General features: G+C 39.6%; 1 protein-coding gene across 1 annotated transcript in view; it reads right to left on the reverse strand.

The window, feature by feature from the left end:
* Nucleotides 1–24,871, reverse strand: part of HACD2 (3-hydroxyacyl-CoA dehydratase 2) — an 89,949-nt gene that overhangs the window by 47,571 nt on the left and 17,507 nt on the right. Inside the window, exon 3 of the mRNA XM_082839604.1 lies at nucleotides 21,108–21,126. Within this exon, the coding sequence (XP_082695730.1) occupies nucleotides 21,108–21,126 (19 nt within the window). The remainder of the gene's footprint in view (nucleotides 1–21,107; nucleotides 21,127–24,871) is intronic.

The following is a 24,871-nucleotide window of genomic DNA, read 5'->3' on the forward strand; positions in this document are numbered from 1 at the left end:
GGGATAAATGGTGAAAAAGGCAAAGAAGCGGGGGAGTCATAGCTTACCTCTAGGTCTCTCATTAGGCAACTAGTAGAAACTGGGAATGCCACTAACAGATCCAGAGAATAAGAGAAAAAGCAGGTCTGAGATAAAATGATGACTTAAACTTTATACATCTTGAGTTTGTGGTGTGCATAAAGGAGCCAAGTGGCAATGTTCATCTGGGCAGCTGAGTTGGAAACTCAGAAGGCTGGTGTGGTCCAGAAGGGAATATGTGGGAGCCAATGAAGCTATGGGGAAGGTGCAGTGAGGTCAAAGAGGGAAACTGCACAGGGAAGAAGAAGAAGGCTAAGGACCAAAGCCCAAGTACACCAATATTTGAGGGACACAGAGAGAAAGAAGAGCCCGTGAAAGAATCTAAGGACAGGTGCAGGTGACCTAAGCCATAGGAAGAGAGCTAGGAGAGGGAATGGGCAGGTGGAAGAGTGAACTGAGAAGCAGCAAGGGAAGTGCTGTCCTTACGGAGAATGAGGTTTCCATTAAGGTAAGAAAGTTGAGGAATTATTCTGTGAAGACAGAGGTGAATTTGCTTCCAGTGGAAAAGGGTTCCAAAAAGCATTGTCATCTCTCCTCCTGTGCTCCCATACCCCTTTGAACTTATCCTTTGGGCAAAACTTTTGTCACACTCTACTTCATGCTTGTGTCCTTGGCTTGAGAACAGGATGGGGTCTGCTGATATTTGTATTCTCGGTGCTTAGTCAGTACAGTGCTTGTCACCTGGCACAAACTCAATAAATGCTTGGAGGTTTTCTGAAGGGCAATGGGAAGTATGCGTTAGTAAAAGTCTTAAAATACGATATGACCTTTGACATATTTCTATAAATTTATCTATAGAGACTAGTCACAACTGTGTATAGATTTAGCTACAGATACAGTTATTTGCAAACTTTATTCAACAAATACAGCATTGATTAAAAATCACAATGTCTACATAATGAATACTATACAAGCTCCAAAAATTTTTATTGACCATCAATAACAAATAAACCTATACAAAACCTAAACCCTCAGCACGACTAAAAGATATAGACAACTACAGACTCAAATCACATGTAAGTAGAACTATAAACACCAAATTCCAGCAGAGCCATGTCTTGAGCCTCTACTGCAAATCTTTATGGAAAGTGAGAGTCTGGAAAAATGGCATGTTAGCAAGAAGAGAGGAACAGAGGGCTGAAATTTGAGGTAAAAATTCCCCCAGGAAGAGGCAGCCCACCCTAGGTACAAAAGCACTGAGAAAAACACTTTGTTGATTAGACTAACGACAGAGAAGGGAATTACTTAAGTCTGTGGGACCCAAGTGGCAATCTCAAAAAGGCATCACTTCTAGGGAAGAAATGGGTAAAAGGGAATGGAGAGATGTCTTTTAGTGAATGGATGGTGAAGGAGGAAAGAGACAGGAGGAAATCTGCACTCCTGTAACACAAATGAGAGCTCAAAACAATTGACAGGCGTACAAATCCTATTCCTACTGACCTCCTCAAACAAAAAGGCATCCTTTGAAGAGACTACACTTCACTATGTTTACAGATAAAAGTGTCCTCAAGCTAGTAATCTTATAAATCAAACCAAACTTCCAACACTAGCCACACAATGAATACATAAAAGCAACTTACAATCGTACAAAACTACTATCAGAAGAAAACAAAAAAAGAGGATCAAACATTTTAGCTAATGAAAATGCACTCAAAAAAAAATCACAAAGGAAACTTTAACACAACACTCCAAACTGAATATTATTAAATAAGCATTTGAGTATATGAAAAATTATTTTTAATCAGAAGTTCAAAAACTAAGAACAGAAATGGACCAAACCAGGCAGAAATGAAACAAAAGCTGAACTCAGGACAGAAATAGAAGAGAAAGACAAAATGATATCTGACCTAAGGACTACTTAAATTTCAGGTGATCAAAAGAGAACACATTCAAATGAAAATTTAACAAAGGGCACTGAAGAAAGGAAGCAAAACAGCGAAGAGAATAAAAATGAAATTAAAGTAAAAGGGATCAGAGAGAAAATGGCTGAAAAAGAAGGGAGGCAAACAAGATCTAACATACAGCCCCTGAAAAAAAAAAAAAGTAATGAAACAGAACTAAAATTTAAATTTAAAACTATAATCCAATAAAACTTTCCAGAAATAAAAGAAGGCCTGAATTACATATCAAAAGAGGCTACTAGGTACCTGGGAAATTGCCCTGCAAGAGTCAACTCTAAGGCATATCCTAGTAAAACTATTAGACTTTAAATATAAAGAAAAAAATCCTCAGTGATATCAGCAGGTTGGCAGAATAGGATTTTTCAGCATGAAACATCAATGTGAAAAACTATCCTCACAGAAACATCAATTTGAAAAACTATCCACACATGAAAGTACTTTCACAATAGCTAAGGATTCTAGGTGAGAGATTACAGCACCTGGGTGAAGCACAGAAATAAGAAAAGACTCACTGAAGACCAGAATAGGAAGGATGACCTGCATCACCCTTCACCATCAAGCCTGGGTAGCATAGTACAGAGGGAAATACCCTCCGATGGGGGAAGGAGAGTGAAGTAAACACCCAATTTCACCACAAACTCCAGCACTAAACCTATTCCTGCAGCCCCTGGCTCCAGTCCAGCCCTCAGGGCCCCAGGCTCCAAGCTGGCCCTAGTGCCAGGCAAACCTCCATGGCCACCAGCTCCAGACTGGCTTGCATGGATCTAGGACCCAGGCCTATGATCACAGACCCAGGCTCACTCCAGTGCCAGACCGGCCCCTATGGACCCAGGATTCAGACAGACCCCAGCGGACTCAGGCGCCAGGCCCACTAATCTGCTGACCCAGGCACAAAGCCAGCTCGCCTGAGGACTCCAGCAGCAAGCTGACCCACAGACCTCATCAGATAGCCTGCCCAGAATTTCTGGCCAGGTCGACTGGTGAAAAGCTTTCCAAGCTGAAGCCAGTTTATAAAAACAGACAGCAATGCAAGGCTAAGGGCATGAATAAACAGGGAAACATGACACCATCAAAGGAACGAATAAAGTACTTGTAACTGATACTAAAGAAATGGAGATCTACAAACTGCCTGACAAAGAATTCAAAATAATCACAGAAGTTCAGTGAGCTACAAGAAATGCAATTAGATAACAAAATGAAACAAGAAAAACAACACATGAACAAAATGAGAAGTTCAACAGAGAAACAGACATCATAAAAAAGAACTAAATAGAAATTCTGAAGCTGAAGAACACAATGACTGAACTGAAAAATTCCACAGAGAACTTCAAGATCAGACTTGATCAAGCAGAAGAAAGAATCACTGAGCTTGAAGACAGGTCATTTGAAATTTGTCAGTGGAACGAAAAGAGAAAAGAATGAAGAAGTGTGATGAAAGCCAATGGGAAACCATAAACTAACCAATACATACATTATGGGAGTCCCAGAGGAGAAATGGGCAGGAAGAGAAAGAAATTATGGCATTATTTATTTAAGGAAATGATGATAGAAAACTTCCCTAATCTGGAGAAGCAAACAACATCCAGATCCATGAAACCCAAAGAACCCCAAAGAAATTATATATACAGAGATCTTCACTGAGATACAATATAATCAAATTATCAAAAGTCAAAGACAAAGAGAATTCTGAAAGCAGCAAGAGAAAAGCAACTCATCACAGTCAAGGGAATCCCTATAAGACTAACAGCAGATTTCTGTTAGGCCAAGAGACGATGATATATTCAAAGTGCTGAAAGAAAAAAAACCCCTGCCAACCAAGAATACTACATCCAGAAAGAGTTTCCCCTTCAGAAATGAAGGAGAAATAAAGACTTTCCCAGACAAACGAAAGCTGTGGGAGTTCAATATACTAGACATGCCTTAGAAGGAATGCTAAAAAGAGTTCTTCAAGTTGAAATGAAAGAACACTAACAACACGAAAACATATGAAAGTAAAAATCTTACTGTAAAGGTAAGAATATTGTCAAATTCAGAATATTCTAATACTGGAATGGTGGTATGTAAATCACTTTTAACTTTGATATGTAACTTAAAAGACAAAAGTATTAAAAATAACTATGGCTACAATAATGTGTTAAAGGATACCCAACACATAAAAGATGTAAATTGTGATACCAATAACAAAAAAACATGGGTGAAGTAAAAGTTAGAGTGTAGTTTTTGTATGTGATCAATGTTAAGTGGTTATTAGCTTAAAAGAGACTATTTTACTACAAGATGTTTGATGTAAGTCTTATGGTAACAACGAAGATAAAAACTATAGTAAATACACAAGAGATAAAGAAATCAAAGATACCACTATAAAAAAATCAAATCACAAAGGAAGACAGCGAGAGAGGAAGAAAGGAACAACAGAACTACAAAATGGTCAGAAGGCAATTAACAAAATGGCAATAGAAATAGCACCAATAATTACTTTAAATGTAAATGGATTAAATTCTCCAATCAAAAGACAGAGAGTGGGCTTCCCTGGTGGCGCAGTGGTTGAGAGTCCGCCTGCTGATGCAGGAGACATGGGTTCGTGCCCTGGTCCGGGAAGATCCCACATGCCGCGGAGCGGCTAGGCCCGTGAGCCATGGCCGCTGGGCCTGCACGTCCAGAGCCTGTGCTCTGCAACGGGAGAGGCCACAGCAGTGAGAGGCCCGCATACCGCAAAAAAAAAAAAAAAAAAAAAAAAGACAGAGAGTTACTGAACAGCTTAAAAAACAAGATCCAACAATATGCTGCATACAAGAGAAACACTTTAGCTTCAAGGACACATAGGCTGAAAGTGCAGTGATGGAAAAAGATAGTCCAAGCAAATGGTAACCAAAAGAGATCAGGGGTGGCTAAAGTACATCACACAAAATAGACCTTAAGTAAAAAACTGTCACAAGAGACAAAGAAGATCATTACATAATGATAAAGGAGTCAAATCAAAAAGGATATATTAATTTTGATTATATACACACCCAACATTGGAGCACCTAAACATATAAAGCTGATAACAAAATTGAGGAAAGAAATAGCCAGCAGTACAAAATTAGCAGGGAGCTTCAATACCCCACTTCCAACAATGGACAGATCATCCAACACAGATCATCAATATGGAAACAGCAGACTTGAACAACACTACAGATCCAAAGGACCTAACAGACACACAGAGAACTTTCCATCCAACAGCAGCAGAATACACATTCTTTTTCAAATGCACGTGGAACATTCTCTAGGATAGATCACATGTTAGGCCACAAGACAAGTCTTAACAAATTTAAGAAGACTAAAATCATATCAAGTATCTTTTCCAACCACAACAGTATCAAGCTAAAAACCAATAACAGGAATAAAATTGGAAAATTAGATTCAAAAGGGAAATAAAAAAATATCTTGAGACAAATGAAAATGAAAACACAACATACCAAAACTTATGGGATGCAGCAAAAGTAGTTCTAAGAGGGAAGTTTCAGCAACAATGCTTACATTAAGAAAGATCTCAGCTTCCCTGGTGGCGCAGTGGTTAAGAATCTGCCTGCCAATGCAGGGGCACAGGTTTGAACCCTGGTCTGGGAAGATCCCACATGCCGCGGAGCAACTAAGCCTGTGCGCCACAACTACTGAGCCTGCACTCTACAGCCTGCAAGCCACAACTACTGAGCCTGCGTGCCACAACTACTGAAGCCCACGCTCCACAAGAGAAGCCACCGCAATAAGAAGTCTTCTCACTGCAACAAAGAGTAGCCCCCGCTCGCCGCAACTAGAGAAAGCCTGTGTGCAGCAACAAAGACCCAATGCAGCCAAAAATAAATAATAAGTAAATAAGTAAATCAAAAAAAAAAAAAGATCTAAAACAACCTAACTTTATACCTCAAGGAACTAGGAAAAGAAGAACAAACTAAGCCCAAAGTTAGCAGAAGGAAGGAAATAATAAAGATCAAAGCAAAAATAAACAGAGACTAGAAAAACAATAGAAAAGATGAATGAAACTAAGAGCTGGGTTTTTTTTAAAAGATAAAATTGACAAATATTTAGCTAGACTAAGAAAAAAAGAAAGAAGACTTAAATAAATAAAATTATAAATGAAAAAAGAGGCATTATAACTTATATCACAGAAATACAAAGGATCATAAGAGACTACTATAAACATTTATATGCCAACTAGATATCCTAGAAGAAATGGATAAATTCCTAGAAATACAACCTATCAAGACTTAATCAAGAAGAAAGAGAAAATCTGAGCAGACCAATAATGAGTAAAGAGAGTGAATCAATAATCAGAAACTTTCCAATGAGAAAAGCCCAAGACCTGATGGCTTTACCAGTGAATTCTACCAAACATTTAAGGAAGAATTAATATGAATCTTTCTCAAATTCCTCCAAAAAACAGAAGAGAATACTTCTAAACTCAGAAAATAAAATAACAGGCCAATACCTCTGATGAACACAGATGAAAAAATCATCAATAAATACTAGCAAACCAAATTCAGCAGCACATTAAAAGGATCATACATCATGATCAAGTGGGATTCATCCCTGGAATGCAAGAATGGTTCAACATATGCAAATCAATAAATGCGATACACCACATTAACAAAATGAAAGATAAAAGTCATATGGTCATCTCAATAGATGCAAAACAGCATTTGACAAAATTCTAAACCTTCTCAAAAACTCTCAACAAATTAGGTATAGAAGGAATGTATCTTAACATAATAAAGGTCATATATGACAAACTAACATCATAGTCCATGGTAAAAAGCTGAAAGCTTTTCCTCTAAGGAACAAGACAAAAATGCCAACTTTCACCACTTCTATTTAACATAGTACTGGAAATCCTAGCCAGACCAATTATGAAAGAAAAAGAAATAAAAGGCATCCAAATCAGAAAGGAAGAAGGAAAATTGTTTTTGTTTGCCAATGACATGATCTTATATATAGAAAACTCTAAACTTCACCCCCACCCCCCAAAAAAACAACTATTCAGTAAAGTTGCAGGATGGGAAATCAACAGAGAAAAATCAGTTGTGTTTCTACACATTAACAATGAACTATCCAAAAAAGAAATTAAAGTCAATTCCATTTACAATATCATCAAAAAATATATAAATATTTCAGAATAAATTTAACCAAGGGGATAAAAGATCTGTACACTAAAAATTATAAAACACTGATAAAAGAAATTGAAGACACAAATAAATGGAAAGATATCCTGTGTTCATGGATTGGAAGAATTAATATTGTTAAAATGTCCATACTACCCAAAGTGAACTATAGATTCAATGCAACTCCTTTCAGTATTCCAATGGTGTTTTTTATAGAAATAGAAAAAAAAAATCCTAAAATTCACAAACACAAAGGACCCTGAAAAGCCAAAGTAATCTTGAGCCAAAAAAACCCCCCAAACAAACAAAATACAATGCTAGAGGCAGTATACTACCTGATTTCAAAATATACCATAAAGCTTCAGTAATCAAAACGACACAGTACTGGCATAAAAACAAACATATAAACCGGTGGAACAGAATAGAGAACCCAGAAATAAATCCACACATTTATGGTCAAAAGATCTTTGAAAAAGTTGCCAACAACACATACTGGGGAAAGGATAGTCTCTGCAATGATGGTGCTGGGAAAACTGTATATTCACATGTTGAAGAATGAAACTGGACGCTTATTTCATGCCATGTAAAAAAAATCAACTCAAGGTGGATTAAAGACTTAAAATATAAAATCTGAAACTGCAAAGCTACTAGAAGAAAACATAGGGAAAAAGCTTCTTGACATTGGTCTGGGCAAATTTTTTTGGATATAACCCTCAATGAACAGGCAACAAAATAAAAAACTGACAAATGGGATTGCATCCAACTAAAAAGTTTCTGTGCAGCAAAAGAAACAATCAACAGAATGAAAAGACAACCTACCTAGATATCTGCAAATAATATATTTGATAAGGAGTTAATATCCAAAATATTGATATATGAGGAACTCAACTCAATAGCAAGAAAACAAATACCAAAACAGAAAATGGACAAAGGACCTGAAAGGGCACTTCTCAAAGGAAGACATACAAAATGACCAATAGGTATATGAAGAAAGCTCATCATTAATCATCAGGGAAATGCGAATCAAAAACCACAATGAGATACCACCTCACACCCATCAGAATAACTATTACAAAAAGCCAAAAGATACCAAGCGTTGGCAAAGATGTGGAGAAAAGGGAACTCTTATACACTGTTGGTAGGAATATAAATTGGTATAGCCATTAGAGAAGATAGTATGGAGGTTCCTCAAAAAATTTAAAATAGAATTACCATATGTTCTAGTAATGCCACTTCTGGGTACACATCCAAAGGAAATGAAGTCAGTATCTTGAAGAGGTGTCTTTACTCCCTTGTTCATTGCAGTATCATTCACAACAGCTAAGATACTTAATCAACCTAAGTGTTTACTGATGGATAAATGGATAAAGAGAACATTATACACACACATATATCATCCAGCCTTAAAAAAGAAGGCTGTCATTGCAACAATGTGGGTATACCTGAAGGACATTATGCTAAGTGAAATAAGCTAGGCAAGAAAGAGAAATACTCCATGATCTCACTCATAGGTGGAATCTAAAAGAAGTCACACTCATAGAAGCAAAGAACAGAATGGTGGCTGCTTAGAGCTGTGGGATGGGGAAAAAGGGGAGATGTTGGTCAAAGAATACAAAGATTCAGTTGTGCAGGATGAATAAGTTCTGGAGAACTAATGTACAGTATGGTGACTATAATTAATAATATTATATTGTATGCATGAAATTTGCTAAGAGAATAATCTTAAATGTCCTCACTACAAAAAAAAAGATAACTGTGAGGTAATAGATATGTTAATTAGCTTGAGTGTGGCAATCATTTAACAATGTATATTTATATTGAAGCATCACACTGTGTATTGTAAATATATATAATTTTTATATCTCAATAAAGGTGGAAAAGCAGAAAAATTTTTATGATTTTCAGGTAAAAAGAAAAAATATCTTTTTTTTCCTTTTGGCTGCGTTGCATCTTCATTGCTGCGCATGGGCTTTCTCTATTTGTGGCGAGCGGGGGCTACTCTTGGTTGTGGTGCATAGGTTTCTCATTGTGGTGGCTTCTCTTGTTGCAGCGCACGGGCTCTAGGCACACGGGCTACAGTAGTTGCAGCACGCGGGCTCAGTAGTTGCAGTACGCAGGCTCTAGAGCACAGGCTCAGCAGTTGTGGCACACGGGCTTAGCTGCCCTGCGGCATGTGGGATCTTCCCAGACCAGGGATCGAACCCGTGTCCCCTGCAATGGCAGGCAGATTCTTAACCACTGCACCACCAGGAAAGTCCCCAAAAGACAAAATATCTTAAAAGGGCAAGATATTAGGTTGGTATCAGACCTCCCAGGAGAAACACACAAGCAAGGCCGAGTAAAGAACATAATGAATGTCAAACTGGAAGTTCTGGCTAATGCAGTAAGACAAGAAAAAGAAATAAAGTATACAAATTGGAAAGGAAGAAACAGAACTATCTTTATTCATAGATGGCATGATTATCTATACAGATCTACCCAAAGAATCTACCAAAAAACCTCCGGAACTAATAAGCAAGTAGAGCAAGGTTGCAGGATACAAGGCTACTACATAAAAAGCCAATTGCTGTCTTATATGCCAGCAATGAACAACCAAAATTTGAAAAAAAAGAAAATTTGTAGTAACATCAAAAAAAGGAAATACTTAGGTACAAATCTAACAAAATAGGTACAGGATTTTTATGTGGAAAACGTCAAAACAATGATGAAAGAAATCAAGTAAGATCTAAATATATGGAGAGCTAGTCCATGTCTGTGGACTAAAAGACTCAATATTGTTAAGAGGTCAATTCTTCCCAACATGATTTATAGATTCAACACAATATCAGTCAAAAATCCTAGGAAGCTACTTTGCAGATATTAACAAACTGATCCTAAAGTTTATATGGAAAGTCAAAAGACCCATATAATACTGAAGAAAAAGAAGAAAGTTGGAGGCCTTATATCTATTACAACCAAGACATTTAGATCAACAGAACAGAGAGTCCAGAAATAAACCCATGCAAATATCTGATCTTCAACAAAGGCACAAAGACAATTCAATGGAGAAAGGATAGTCTTTCTAATAAATGGTGCTGAGACAACCGATGTCCATATGTGAAAAAGTGAATCTAGAAACAGACTAGACATTTTTCACAAAAATTAACTTGAAACAGATCACAGACCTATTTGTAAAGTGTAAAGCTATAAAACTTCTGGAAGAAAACAGGAGAAAATCTATGTGACCTTGGGTTTGGTAATGAGTTTTTAGATACAACACCAAAAGCATAATCCATGAAAGAAAAAAATTCCTTCATAAAAGCAATTTTTTGGTTTTAAGCTGGTTAAGTGTAAAGTTGGTTGGTTTTAAGTTAAACTTTGGTTAAGTTGGACTTCATTAAAATTAAAAACTTCTGCTTTGTGAAAGAGACTATTAAAAGAATGAAAAGACAAGTCACAGACTGGGAGAAGATATTTGCTAAACATACATCTGATAAAGGATTTACATCCAAAATATAGTAAGAATTTTAAAATCTCAACAGGAAAACAAACAACTCAATTAAAAAGTGGGCAAAAGATGTGAACAGAAATCTCATCAAAGAAGGTATACAAATGGCAAATAAAAATATAAAAAAATGTGCACATCATTTGTCATTTGAGAAATGAAAATTAAAATAAAGGAAACTCGGACTTCTCTGGTGGTGCAGTGGTTAAGACTTCAAGCTCCCAATGCAGGGGGCCTAGGTTAGATCCCTGGCCAGGGAACTACAGCCCACATGCATGCCGCAACTAACAGTTCACATGCCACAACTAAGGAGCCCGCATGCCGCAACTAAAGGAACCCATGTGACGCAACTAAGGAGCAGGCGAGCTGCAACTAAGGAGCCTGCCTGCCATAACTAAGACCCAGCACAACCAAATAAATGAATATTAAAAGAAAAGAATAAAGGAAACCACTGCATATATACTATGATGGCTAAAACCCAAGGTAGCAACTGCTGGTGAGGATGCAGAGCAACAGGAACTCTCATTCATTGCTGACAGGAATGCACAATGGTGCAGCTACTTGGAACAGCTTGGCAGTTTCTTACAAAAGTAAACAGTCTTGCTATATGATCCAATAATTGTGCTACTAGGTACATAATCAACTGATCTGAAAATGCAAAAAAAAAATTTTTTCCCACACAAAACCAGCACACAAATATTTACAGCACCTTTATCCATAACCATCCCAAACTGGAAGCAAACTAGATATCCTTTGATAGGTGAATGGATAAACAAACTGTACATCCATACAGTGGAATATTATTCAGAAATAAAAAAGAATGAACTTTCAAACCATGTGAAGATATGGATGAATCTCAAAAGCAGATTGCTAATTGAAAAACGCTGTGAGGTAGGAACTGTTATTAAAATACTAGTGGAAAGATGTTCACTATGAATGAAGAAGAAAAAGTTCCTTTCCTAGGAAAGCTGTACAAAACTATAAAAGACATACTACGTCATACAGATATTCCAGATAGTCCAAAGTGTTCTTGCTTCCTTCATTAATACACTATTTAGCATTCAACTCCTGCTGTGGAATCATACATCAAAGAATTCTTTTGCTAAACTTTCACTTTTTGGCTCAATGCAATTAACTCGGTCACTAGATGGTGTTTCCAGCTTTGCTGGACTAACCTTGCTTTTGAAGCTAAGAACGTAAGTGGAAGGTTTACTGACTTCAGACTGTCACAAACCATCTGACCAGAGATCTTCTGAAATACTTTCTTTGTCTCTAGCTTTTCAATTAAGCAAATTAAGGTAATTTTTAATTTTAGAGATATCCTGTGCCTATAATTAAGAAATATTTATGAGATAATCTCCAGGGCAATGCAGGAAGTTTCAGCTTTTTGTTACCTAAAATATTAATGATCAAGGCATGAGAGAGCGATGGAAAAACATCCACTTCTCTTTTCTCTCTCTCTTTTCAGTTTCAGCTATTGATTCATTACTATTTTTATTGGACGTCCTCCAGAAGTCCTTACCTTCAGAGTGTCTCCTTACTAATACAAGGGTGCCATCTAGTGATGGTCATGGGTAAATGTATGCCATAGAAAGTGTGTGTGTCCATCTCCCACCCCAATTCAGTTTTCTGCTGGGGCTTTCAAGATGCATTGAGAAAGCAAAATAAACAAATGGGACCTAATTAAACTTAAAACTTTTTGCACAGCAAAGGAAACCATTGACAAAACGAAAAGAGAACCTACTGAATGGGAGAAAATATTTGCAAATGATATGACTGATAGGGGTTAATCAAAATATATACACAGCTCATACAACTCAACATCAAAAAAACCAAACCACCTGATTAAAAAATGGGTAGAAGAACTCAAGAGACATTTTTCCATAGAGGACATGCAAAAGGCCAACAGACACATGAAAAGATGCTCAACACTGCTAATCATCAGGAAAATGCAAATCAAAACCACAATGAGATATCACCTCAAATCTGTCAGATGGCTATCATCAAAAAGAACACAAATAACAAATGTTGGCAAGGATGCGGAGAAAAGGGCACCCTTGCACATTGTTGGTGGGAATGTAAATTGGTGCAGCCACTGTGGAAAACAGAAGAGGTTTCTCAAAAAACTAATAGACCTACCACATGATCCAGCAATTCCACTTCTGGGTATATATCCAAAAACCCCCTAAAACACTAATTTGAAAAGATACGTGCACCCCAATGTTCATAGCACCATTATTTATAACTGCCAATATATTGAAGCAACCTAAGTGTCCCTCGACAGATGAATGGGTAAAGATATGGTATACATATACAATGGAATACTACTCAGCCATAAAAAAGAATGAAATCTTGCCATTTGCAGCATCATGTATGGACCTGAAGGGCATTATGTTAAGTGAAATAAGTCAGACAGAGAAAGACAAATACTGTATGATATCACTTATATGTGGAATCCAAAAAATGCAATAAACTAATGAATTTAACAAAAAAGAAACAGACTCACAGATATAGAGAACAAACTATCGGTTACCAGTGGGGAGAGAGAAACAGGGAGGAGCAGGAACGGGGTTGGGGATTAAGAGGTACAAACTATTGATACCATGTATAAAATAAATAAGCTATATGGATATATTGTATAGAACAGGGAATATAGCCAATATTTTATAATAACTATAAATGGAGATAACCTTTAAATTGTGAATCACTATATTGTACACCTGTAACATATAATTTTGTACATCAACTATACTTCAACAAAAAATGCATTGAGAGGGAAAATGTACTAAATCTATCAATACTATACTTGAAACAAGTTTCCTAATTCTCATACATAGGTATATTTAAACATCTAGCGCATCCTCCTTTTCTATTATTGCCCAGATAACTGACCATCTCTGAAGCTACTTCGTAGTTAGTTTCATGGAATTTCAGATCATCCAGCTGAAAGGAATGTTAGAGATTATCTATTATCTAGTCAAACTCCTACTTCTTCAGATGTGAAAACTAATGCCCAGAGGGAGGATGCCTGACTTGCTACACAGCTAGTAGTGTTTCCAGTGGGGTTGGTTTGCCTTAGCTTGGTTCCTGATGGACTGGAAAACAAGATAATATTACCTTACCGAGAAGATATTTTAAAATATCTCAGTAACAGGCTTACATTCAAACCAAACCCCTAGCTGTTCCTGCAAGAATGGCAAAGGGTAAAATTCCCTGATCTAGGCTCTATTCATGGCTTTCCCTTTTCCAACTGGGCACAGAAACCCTCAGGGATTATGTTTTGCCCACTAATAATCAATGGAAGAGCTGCTACAGCTTACTGAGTGCTTGCCAGGTGCCAGGCAGTGTGCGTGAGCTCTGGGTAAGCCCCTCACCTTCCCTGCTCAGGCACGTTGGGCTCCTGATGAGCATATGCCCTATTTGTCCCTTCCCTTCATCTCAGTACATTCAGTCACAGCCAGGAACAACTTACGGAGCTGGATGTTCCAGGCAAAGGGACATTTTATGTACAAAATCATGGAGTGTGAAAATGCAAAGTTTATTTAGAGAAAGTGGCTGAAACTTTGGGTATGAGGAGCAGAAGACGCAGGTGCTAAAACTATCTTTCCTTCCTCTTCTCTCTCTGTTTAGAGGGGAGGAGGCAAAATGTGATCAGGAGGCAACAGAATAATCAAAGCGCCAAAGTAGAGGGAGACTAAGCCAGACTGGTCTGAAGGGCTTGGCTGATTTGGGAAAGATTATGAACATGGTCTTGGTAGAGTTCTGGTGTCGGGATGCTGGGAAATGACTGTACTCAATAAATGACAAAGACAGAATAGCAAGGAGTTGACCAGGCCTCTAACCTCCCCACTGCACCCAGACAGCCCTCTAGGCAGCAGACACAGGCCGGCCTGCTGGGAAAGGTTAAGTCCATTTCCCCACCTCAAAGGGCATCTCCTTCCCCTGTCAGTACTACCACTAAACATGCCCCCAGGCAGAAAGCAACTTCTGAATCTAAATGTGCACCATTTTGTATTCTGTAAGCCAGGAAAACTGGCTTGGGGAAATGGGTCCCAGGGTTGAACACACTAAGAACAGGGTGGAAGAGAGCCAGCAAGGTCCATGTGACCCTGTGTCAGTTCCCACTAACAAAAGGGGACATAGATCTCAGGATCAGAAATTTGTACTTTGGGAATATGGCTATTTTTATACTGTTTGTACTTTTGATACTCATTCCCTTTTTGTTCTTCCTCACTTTTGGTAAAGTTCATTTAAAAAATGTCAACTAAGCTAAGAGGCACCAAAGAAGGCAGTTTTGTTTCTGTGCCCAGCCATACCCATGAGGGCTGGGCGCAGGGGTGAAAGCAGAATTCCAGGTGAGCAAATCTGGGGGAATAACTCCTTTCCTCCACAATGCTTTCCTTCCAGAGTTCTCTTCTGCTGCAACACGGAAGGTTCTGGGTCTGGCTTTAGTAATATGTGAGGGCATGTCCTTCACAATATTGCACTGTAAATGAGTAATAAACGCTTGAACCTCTGGGGGGCCGGGGAGGGGGGCGGATGGGAGGAGGCGTTGCAGTTTGGAGAGGATTTAGCTCATTCTCACTGGTGGGAGGGATAAGATTTCTGGTAGGAGACTGGGTCTTCTGGTGCTTGTCTCTCCGGCAGCTGCCCCTTTCCTCCCTGGCACCATTTGTTACTTAATAAAATCAGTCTGAAGCAATATGCTACCTATTAATATTAGGGTGATTACAAATTTCTTAAAATTAATTGTTAAGAAATAATTAAGTAAAAGGTATCATCAGTTTACGAGAGGAGTGCAAGCTGGAATGTACAGCAAATATTTGAAACCACAAATCTAGGATACCTACGTGAAAGGGCTTCTGTCCTTGTCTGTTGATGATATCAGAGTGCTAATACTCAACTTCAGACGTAATACCCTCTGGGCTATGACTGAGCTCCTGTTCTACAGTTTTCAATCAAGAGAACTTCCAAAGTTATTTATATTGACAGTATAATTTCCAACACAAAGGTTCACCAAACACACAATGTTACATCTTATTAAGAGTATCATCAGGGGCTTCCCTGGTGGCGCAGTGGTTGAGAGTCCACCTGCCGATGCAGGGGACACGGGTTTGAGCCCGGTCCAGGAAGATCCTACATGCCGCGGAGCGGCTGGGCCCGTGAGCCATGGCCGCTGAGCCTGCGCATCCGGAGCCTGTGCTCTGCAACGGGAGAGGCCACAACAGTGAGAAGCTCGCTTACCGCAAAAAAAAAAAAAAAAAAAAAGAGTATCATCAGTTCTAGTCTCTCTACCTATAATTTCTATCCCAACAAAGTGGGGTAACCATACTCTGGAGTTAGCTGAGAACCACCCATATCCAATATGCCTCTTCCACAATCTAATCTTGAGCACAACACAGAAAAACAGGTAATACTTCTTTCAGTACAAACTGTACCATGTGGTTAAAGAAAACCACAACTCTTCTTTGCAGTCTTGTAAAAGACATGTCTCAACTGGGTTTTTAAATTCTCATTTCCAAAAAGAAAAACACTGCGTAAATAAAAGCATTATGAATTTTGGTCTGAGGGCTGCGACCATAGTATTTAAGAAATCTTATCCCAGAAAAAGACAAATACTGTTTGATCTCACTTGTATGTGAAATCTAGGAAACAAAAACAAAAAACAAAACTCATAGATACAGAGAACAGACTGGTGGTTGCCAAAAGCAAGGGGTGGAGGTGCGGGGAACGGGTGAGGGTTGTCAAAGGTACAAACTTCTAGTTATAACATAAACAAGTCCTGGGGATGTAATGCAGAGCATGGCGACTACAGTTAATAATACTGGATTGCATATTTAAAGTTGCCAAGAGAGTAGACCTTAAATGTCCTTATCACAAGAAAAAAAATTATAACTATATGAGGTGATGGACATTAAACTTATTTTGGTGATCATTTAACAATATATACATATACCAAAGCCTTATGTTGTACACCTGAAACTAATAAATGCTATATGTCAATTATACCTTAATTATAAAAAATATGTCCCCAACATGTGCTCAAAAGGGCTATCACTTGTCCCCTTTCCCTCCCCGCAAAAGAAATCTTGTTCCTGCATTATCAGTGGAGAGCAAACAACGCACTTTAAAGAAGTTGGGGCATGGAAACCCATTTGGAAGGACAGAGGCCTGACTTTCCTACAGAAATGAATCCCTCACGTGGAATTTTAGTTTACTATTTCTGGAGGCTATTTTTGCCAAGTTGCATTGTCACAACCATGGACAAGAAGCAACTCCAACCCATACTAAGAACAGGTGGTCCTGAAGCACTCACTTACACAGAAATTACAATAAGAATATGGAAGAGATACACTTATATAAATCTAAATATGGAACATTACATTAGGGACAGAATAAAACTTTTAACATTCTATGACATTATTATTGTTAATAATAAGAACTATCATTTTATTGGGCAATTTTCAACATTGCTATATCTTAGACATTAAGCTAAGTGTTTCTCACGTGTGTCCTCTCGTGTTTTCACAACAACCCTAGAGGTAGGTATTATTATCCTCCTTTTATTGAGGAAGAAATGAAGGCACACAAAAGTTGAGTTACATCCTGAAAGTAACAGCTAGTAACTAACCCAGGTCTGACTGAGGTCTAGACTTCTCATCAACAATATGTAAACTAAAGACATCTCAAGGCATTAAAACAAGTTTCTAAAAGACCAAGCTATCACAGTGAAAAGTTTCAGAAAGCCACAGGAAAATAAACCATCATTCCAAAAGTAAACTTAAGTCGTATGAGTAAAAAAATAAAGGGTTGCCTTTACGCTCATGCTAGAAACAGCCTATTTATTAGTATTCTTACTGATTTTTTTAAGAAACTGAAAACATTTTGAAACAAGTGTCAGAAAATTTCACCAGAATTTAGTAAGATTATGATCAAATGTTCACTGAGCTCCCACTAGGAGCCATGAACTGTTAGGTGCTGGGATACAGAAATCAATAGGAGACAGTTCTCATTCTTGGGAAAATTCAGTGATCTTGGTGGGAGACATAGGTATAGTGACAGACCCATAATACATTGTGGAAAGTGTGGTAACAGGGTGAGTTGCAGGGTATTACAGAAAAGTGAGGAATGGTATGTAATCTAGCCAGAGGGTGGTAGGGGAGTTCACTGGGGGAAGCTGCCAGCTGCAGGGGATGGGCTCCACCCGGCAGAGCACAAAGCCTGGGCGCGGACCAGAGGCAGGAAGTAGTGCAGTAGCATGGGGGGCCGGGGGACACAAGAAGGTCAGGGTTGCTGAAGCACAGCGTGGGAGGCAGGCAATGGACATAGGTAAGGCTAGGGAGGCGGGCAGGGTCCAAATCATGAAGATGTTTAAACCAGCGAAGGGTTTTAAGCATGGAAGTGACGTGCTCAGAATCATCCTTTAACTCAATCCCTCGAGGACTGTAAGCATGGATTTGGAGGCACACAGCCACAGGTTCAACTTCTAGCTCTAGGGCTTATCAGCTAAGTGAACTTTGGCAAGATATAAACCTTCTAAGCCTCAGTTCTGTCAGCCGTAAAATGAGAAGTAAGTAGATTATGAATGTAAAGCACTGAAACATAGTAAATGCTCTTATTATAATGATCGCTCTTATTATTACTAATATTAATATTATAAACCTACAAGTTCAGGGAGTGTGATATGGGAGTCCAGATGAGACATACTCAGACCCTGAACAGGGCTGGAAAAAACAGGACAATCTGAGAACTATTTAGGAAACAGAATTGAGAAAACCTGATGACCACCTGGCTATGGGAGTATGGGGAAAGGAGAGGAGACATCATGGATGAGCACTAGGTCTAGAATGGGTGACTGAATGGATAGTGGTTGGAAGCTGGTGGAGCACCTGACAAGAAGGAGGAGGCTGCTGAGGAGAAGGAGGTGTACATCCAGGAGTGGACATCCAGGAGCTCATGGGGTGAGTCTGGAGTCTGGGGTGCAGGTGTGGCTTGGAGTTAAAGAACTGAGGGTCTTAAGTACCTCAACCCATGAGAAAGGAAGAGATCACCCAGAGGGCCTGTTCAGGCAGAAGAGCAGTGTACTGGGCCAGATACTGGGAACACCCACAATTAAGGGGCAAGGGGAGAAAGAAAAGCCCCCAAAGAAAGAAAAGAACCACAGAGGACCAGAAAAGCCAGGAGGGCTCAGTATGATGTAAAATAAAAGAACAGGATGTCACAGAGGGGTCATCAGTGGTACCCAACGTAGTTGAGAAGTTCAGTAAATTCCAAACATTAAATTCCTCAGAATTTAACAGAAACTCGTGCTGATTTTAGACCAGAGGGCAATTTTAGTAGGACAAGGGGTACAGAACCACAACTGCTGGGTTAAGGTATAAATGGGAGCGCGGAAGTGGAAAGAGTATACCAGAAATCTGGTAAAAGGGATGAAGAGGACTTATGTAGTAATAAGGGAGGAAGGCAGGGTCAAAGGTTAGGTTAAAAGTTATTTTTAGGATGGAGCATTCTGAGCATTTTGTGAGCTGAGAAGGAAAAGGCAGATGACAAAGGGTGATGATGCAAGAGAGAGAATCACTGATGGAACAAGGTTCTTGAGAAAATAAGAAGGAATTTTAAAGTATCTCCTGTGTGTCAGGCACCAAACTAAGACCTAGGGACACCTGTCCACAAACCAACAGAGGGGAGTGTGACATAGATGCTACTCCTCGGAGTGCATCCTGCCAGAGGCGCTCAGAGGGGCGCCCATCTGAGTGTGGCTTTCCTGAGCCTGAGCCTGTGCCTGTTCACCTCTCTGCTCCCACCACCCACCAGTGTCTGGCCCCACCTGGTAGGCATTCAATCATGTTCTTGGTATGAATGAATAAATATACTTGTCAGAAACTTTATTTCCAGGGGTAGAAATTTTATAGAGGCATGAGAATATATTCTAAGACAGATAAAAGGAATTTGTGTATTAAAATACAAGGCAATATTAATTAAAATAATAATACACATGCTTGGAAAACATGCATCTAAGAGCTTTGTACGGAGGCAGCTAAAGGTTAAGAGAGGGGGGGAGACTGGGGGCACAGGGTTCAGTCATATGGAGAAGGCCTGAACTGGTTCCAGAATATCCCCCAATCTACAAATTTAAGCACTTAAGAAGGGACAACTTTTTCACCTCAAAACTCTAGATAAAGGACTAAAAAGGAAATGTATGTCAGATTATTCACTAGCTGAAACCCGTTCACCGTAAAATAAAGTCAGTCAGGTGGGCTCTGGCTCAGACTGGCCAGGTCCCAAGTGAGGCTGTGCCATTTACTGGCTAGGGGACCAGGTCCCTTAACCTTCTCTGGGAAAGCAGACCACGTGACAAATGAGTCTCCAAGCTCCTTTCAAATCTCTTGCTTAAAGGTGCTAAAGCAGTTTCCTAACCTTCTGAATCACGTTCCTCTGAGAATCTATGAAAGCTATGAATTCTACCCACCTTCCCAAGCAAACACAGACACATCCATACAAAATTTTGCAAATCATTTGAGAAATCTCTGATTGTAGACCTCCTCCTAGTGAGAAAATAGCCGAGGTGCAATTCTTTATAAGGAAGATGTTTGTCTTCCTTAAAAGTAATAGAGCCCAGGTATCATAGTGATCCCTTTAAGGCCCATGGTGGAGAGTTTGCTGTGTGTCCACCTGAACCGTAAGTCTCCTCATCTCTGAATTCCCCAGTGCCCCGAATATAGTAAGTACCCACTTAATTTATCCATTATGTTGATCAGGGCCATAATGGTTTGAATGCATAGTTCTGGAGTTTTCAGACTTTTGGTGCTTCTCAGTGAGTAGCAACTTCAAATCCTCCCTTGGAGAGAGAAGTCCACATGCACAGCAACCGCTATGGGTTTACTCCACAGGGTCTATCAACTTTCCAAAATTGATTTCTGCTTAGAGGAGTCTAGTCGCCCCAGACTAGAAGCTATGCCTTAGTTCCAGAGCAGAATTTGATGACCCTCCGCATTCCCCAAAGAGGAATCACATTGTATCTGCTTTTAGCAGAAATCTCTCACATTGGTATAACCCTTTGTACTTGTACATTCCAGTCCCTCTCACATACATTAAATATTCATCTGAGAGGTAGGCAATATACGCAGTACTCCATTTTAAAAAATAAGGAAAGAGAGTATAACATTTAAGTAATCAGAGAGGGCTTTCAACAGAGCCCAGCACTCCAAGTCACATTTTTATAAATATGCCAGGTGTTTCTCTATTTACCCTTGTACTGAGAAGGCAGGAGAGGCCTCTTTAAATTGACAGAGAAAAATAGCCATGGCATTTAATAAAGTGTTCAGTGATAACATCTAAATAGTACCCATGATTTTAGAAACCAGAAGCCTAAGCAATTTTATATATAATGATTAAATAGGTTAGTTTTTCAATGTTCAGTAAGAATCTAATCAACCTATCATTCATGACTTAAAAAAAGAAAGCAGAATCCACGCTACATAAGTTGGGGGGGAATTCCATACTCACCTACTGCACAATGTAAAATCTAGAGAGAAAAAGGGGAGAAAAGAGAATTAGTAAAGATCAATAATATTATGGTTTTATTTCATACAAACTAGCCTTTCAGAAGAATAGAGCAGTGTCTGCCAGCAATATTGAATTCGAAAAATGAACATTCAATTTTTAAACTTGGCTACAGACTATTTAACAAAATGTAAATTCTTGTTCAGTTTTTTGTTTATTCATTTTTAGTTTGTGTATCTATGGAAGATTTCCTAAGGAATAAATCTTACCCAGTAGTTTAGCAAATGTCAAGGACCTCTTCTATAATACATAAAATGGTAAGAGCAGCCAGTGTACAACAACTCCCATGTCCCATCTATACAGAACAGAACTATCACAGACTATGGAACACAAGATCAGAAGAGCCTTTTCCTACCCGGCAGGCCCTTCAATGTAGACATTTATTCTACAAAGCTCTACCCTTGGACCCCATCTTATCTCATTCTGTGATCTCATTATAGGGGTATTCCCAGTCTAATCTCTAACCCCAGATTTCTTTGAACTCCAGGCCCACATTCCTTTGGACATCTCCATCTAGGTGTACCAGCAGCAACTCAAAGATGGCATGCGGGCTTCCCTGGTGGTGCAGTGGTTGAGAGTCCGCCTGCCGATGCAGGGGACACGGGTTCGTGCCCCGGTCCAGGAAGATCCCACATGCCGCGGAGCGGCTGGGCCCGTGAGCCATGTCCGCTGAGCCTGCACGTCCAGAGCCTGTGCTCCGCAACGGGAGAGGCCACAACAGTGAGAGGCCCGCGTACCACACACAAAAAACAAACAAACAAACAAAAAAACAAAAAAAAAAGATGGCATGCTTCAGCAGGACGCTCACCCCTCCTTTCCTTCATACCTACCATGCCTCTTGATCACCAACCCCCCCACTCTCAGATTCAACTGCTCTTTCCTTTCCTTCACTCCCAAGTCAAACAGGTTTCCAAGTCCTGCCAATGCTTTTGGCATGTATTCCCCAGTTTTTTATTTCCAGCGCATGGGTGAGACTGCTGTCTCCTCTCCATCTCAATGGCCATCTAACCAGCCAATTAGGTTCTTCCAAATCCCCTTCCAATTCATCCTGTGTCTGGCACTGCTTTAACCTGGGTGGTGGTAGTAAAGAAGTAATTTGAAGCCATCTACAAGGTTGATTTAATGACCAAAGCTTTTCTGGATGATAAGACCTAACAACTACTGCAGTGCATCTTGGAATACATTTCTCAAGCCGTCATTGTGTTGTTTGAAACTAACAATAACCCTGGCAGATGGGCAGGACAGATATCTCTGCTTGCAGATGAGAAAACGAAGGCTTAGAAACACTGCTCAGCTTCACCAAGGTAGTAAGTGATGTAGCGGATCAAGAACCTAGATTTTATTCCTACTATACTGCTTTTTGTATCATTTCACTGTACACTAGTTATACCTGAAAAAGCTATAACTTGACAAGACTTAGCTCTATCTAAAACATGCCTAGCGACTTCCCTGGTGGCTCAGTGGTTAAGAATCTGCCTGCCGGGCTTCCCTGGTGGCACAGTGGTTGAGAGTCCACCTGCTGATGCAGGGGACACGGGTTCGAGACCCGATCCGGGAAGATCCCACGTGCCGCGGAGCGGCTAGGCCTGTGAGCCATGGCCGCTGAGCCTGCGTGTCTGGAGCCTGTGCTCCACAACGGGAGAGGCCACAGCAGTGAGAGGCCCATGTACCGCAAAAAAAAAAAAAGTAATCTGCCTGCCAACACAGGGGACATGAGTGCCAGCCCTGGTCTGGGAAGATCCCACATGTCACGGAGCAACTAAGCCCGTGCGCCACAACTACTGAGCCTATACTCTAGAGCCCGTGTGCCACAACTACTGAGCCCATGTGCCACAACTACTGAAGCCTGTGCACCTAGAGCCTATGCTCCACAACAAGAGAAGCCACCACAGTGAGAAGACCGCACACCGCAATGAAGAGAAAAGCCCACACGCAGCAATGAGGACCCAATGCAGCCAAAAATAAATTAAAAATTTAAAAAAAATTAATTAAAAAAAAAAAGAATCCGCCTGCCAATGCAGGGGACACAGGTTCGATCCCTGATCCAGAAAGATCCCACATGCTGCAGAGCAACGAAGCCCGTGTGCCATAACTACTGAGCCTGTGCTCTAGAGCCTGTGAGCCACAACTACTGAGCCTGCGTGCCACAACTACTGAAGCCCGTGTGCCTAGAGCCTGTGCTCCGCAACAAGAGAAGCCACTGCAGTGAGAAGCCCGCTCAATGCAATTAGAGAAAGCCTGTGTGCAGCAACAAAGACCCAATGCAACCAAAAATAAACAAAAAAAACCATGCCTAATAAGACTCTGTGCTCAAGTCTATGATTTCACTAAGTTTTTTCTGAAGGGAGGAGGATGGGGGTGGCTTGGATTAAAAAAAAAAATCAAGCTGCACAAATATGTCGATAACTGATAAAAGAATTACCAGACTGCAAATCTTATATTTTTCAAAAGAAAACACTGCTAAGAATCTCAAATGTGTGAATATTACAAGATAAGCCAAACCTCCTGCTGCAAAGTTGAGGAAAACTAAGATACGTGCTGATTGAAATGAAATGGAATGAAAGATGAGTGATGAGCATCCTTTGAGACAAGACAGATGATAGTGCCTAGATAGAAAACCTATTCTATTCATGTATGTGGCAAGACATCCAGGCTGCTGATTTACAATAGGACACTGCAGGAAAGGATGGATAACCTTAAGGCCTATCATGTCTTCGTTGTGTGACAGAACAAATCTTAGTCCTATGAGACCCAATCTCCCCTTTTTAATCACATATTTTACAATGCCTCCTTTACTAAATATAAAATTCATAGATGATATAACTTACCTGCACAAAAATTAAAACAAATTAAGTGTCCTAACCAATATGTAAAGAAGAAATAAAAAGATAGTAGTTTATTTAAAAAAATATGTATTTCCACAGATAAATGCTTGGGGACACAATGACATAATGAAGCAGTCAGATATATGTATCAACTTACGATGAATAAGTTTGGATTTAAAAATAAGAATACAAGATAGCACTTTGGATAAGAAAAGGAAAATAAAAGAACAGAGGTACAGACCAACCCTAGAATAAAAACAGTATTAAGATAATAATGGACATAGGGGAGTAATCTTAACTGAAGTTAAAACAACACGGCAAGTAAATAACAAAGTAGAGAAAATGAGGAAGTACAACATTATCACAAATGAAGCTAGGTCTTATTTATTTCTAAGTGTGGTGTCAAAATAATCCCCTAGATTATGTCATGGGATAGGGTAGGAAGAAAGTATCACAGAAAACATCCTTCTGCTTTGAAATCCCACTGGGACATACAATCTGTGCCTGGTCTGTAAAAAGAACTTGGAAACAATATTCTCTGAATGGTGTGACAAGGAAAAGAAGATGGATTAGACAAAAAAACAGTAATGCAAGATGTGATAAAGTAGTTGTGTAACTGTGGATAGTTTTAGGAAAAAACTGAACTGTAGTGATTCAAAAAAAGGCAGTATAAAATATTATTAAAATAGTTATATTAAAAAAATCGAGGGGGCTTCCCTGGTGGGGTAGTGGTTAAGAATCTGCCTGCCAATGCAGGTGACATGGGTGCCAGCTCTGGTCCGGGAAGATCCCACATGTCGCGGAGCAATTAAGCCCGTGTGCCACAACTACTGAGCGTACGCTCTAGGGCCTGTGAACCACAACTACTGAAGCCTGTGCGCC

This window comes from Leucopleurus acutus (assembly GCF_964270905.1).
Source record: "Leucopleurus acutus genome assembly, chromosome: 5".
NCBI lineage: Eukaryota > Metazoa > Chordata > Mammalia > Artiodactyla > Delphinidae > Leucopleurus > Leucopleurus acutus.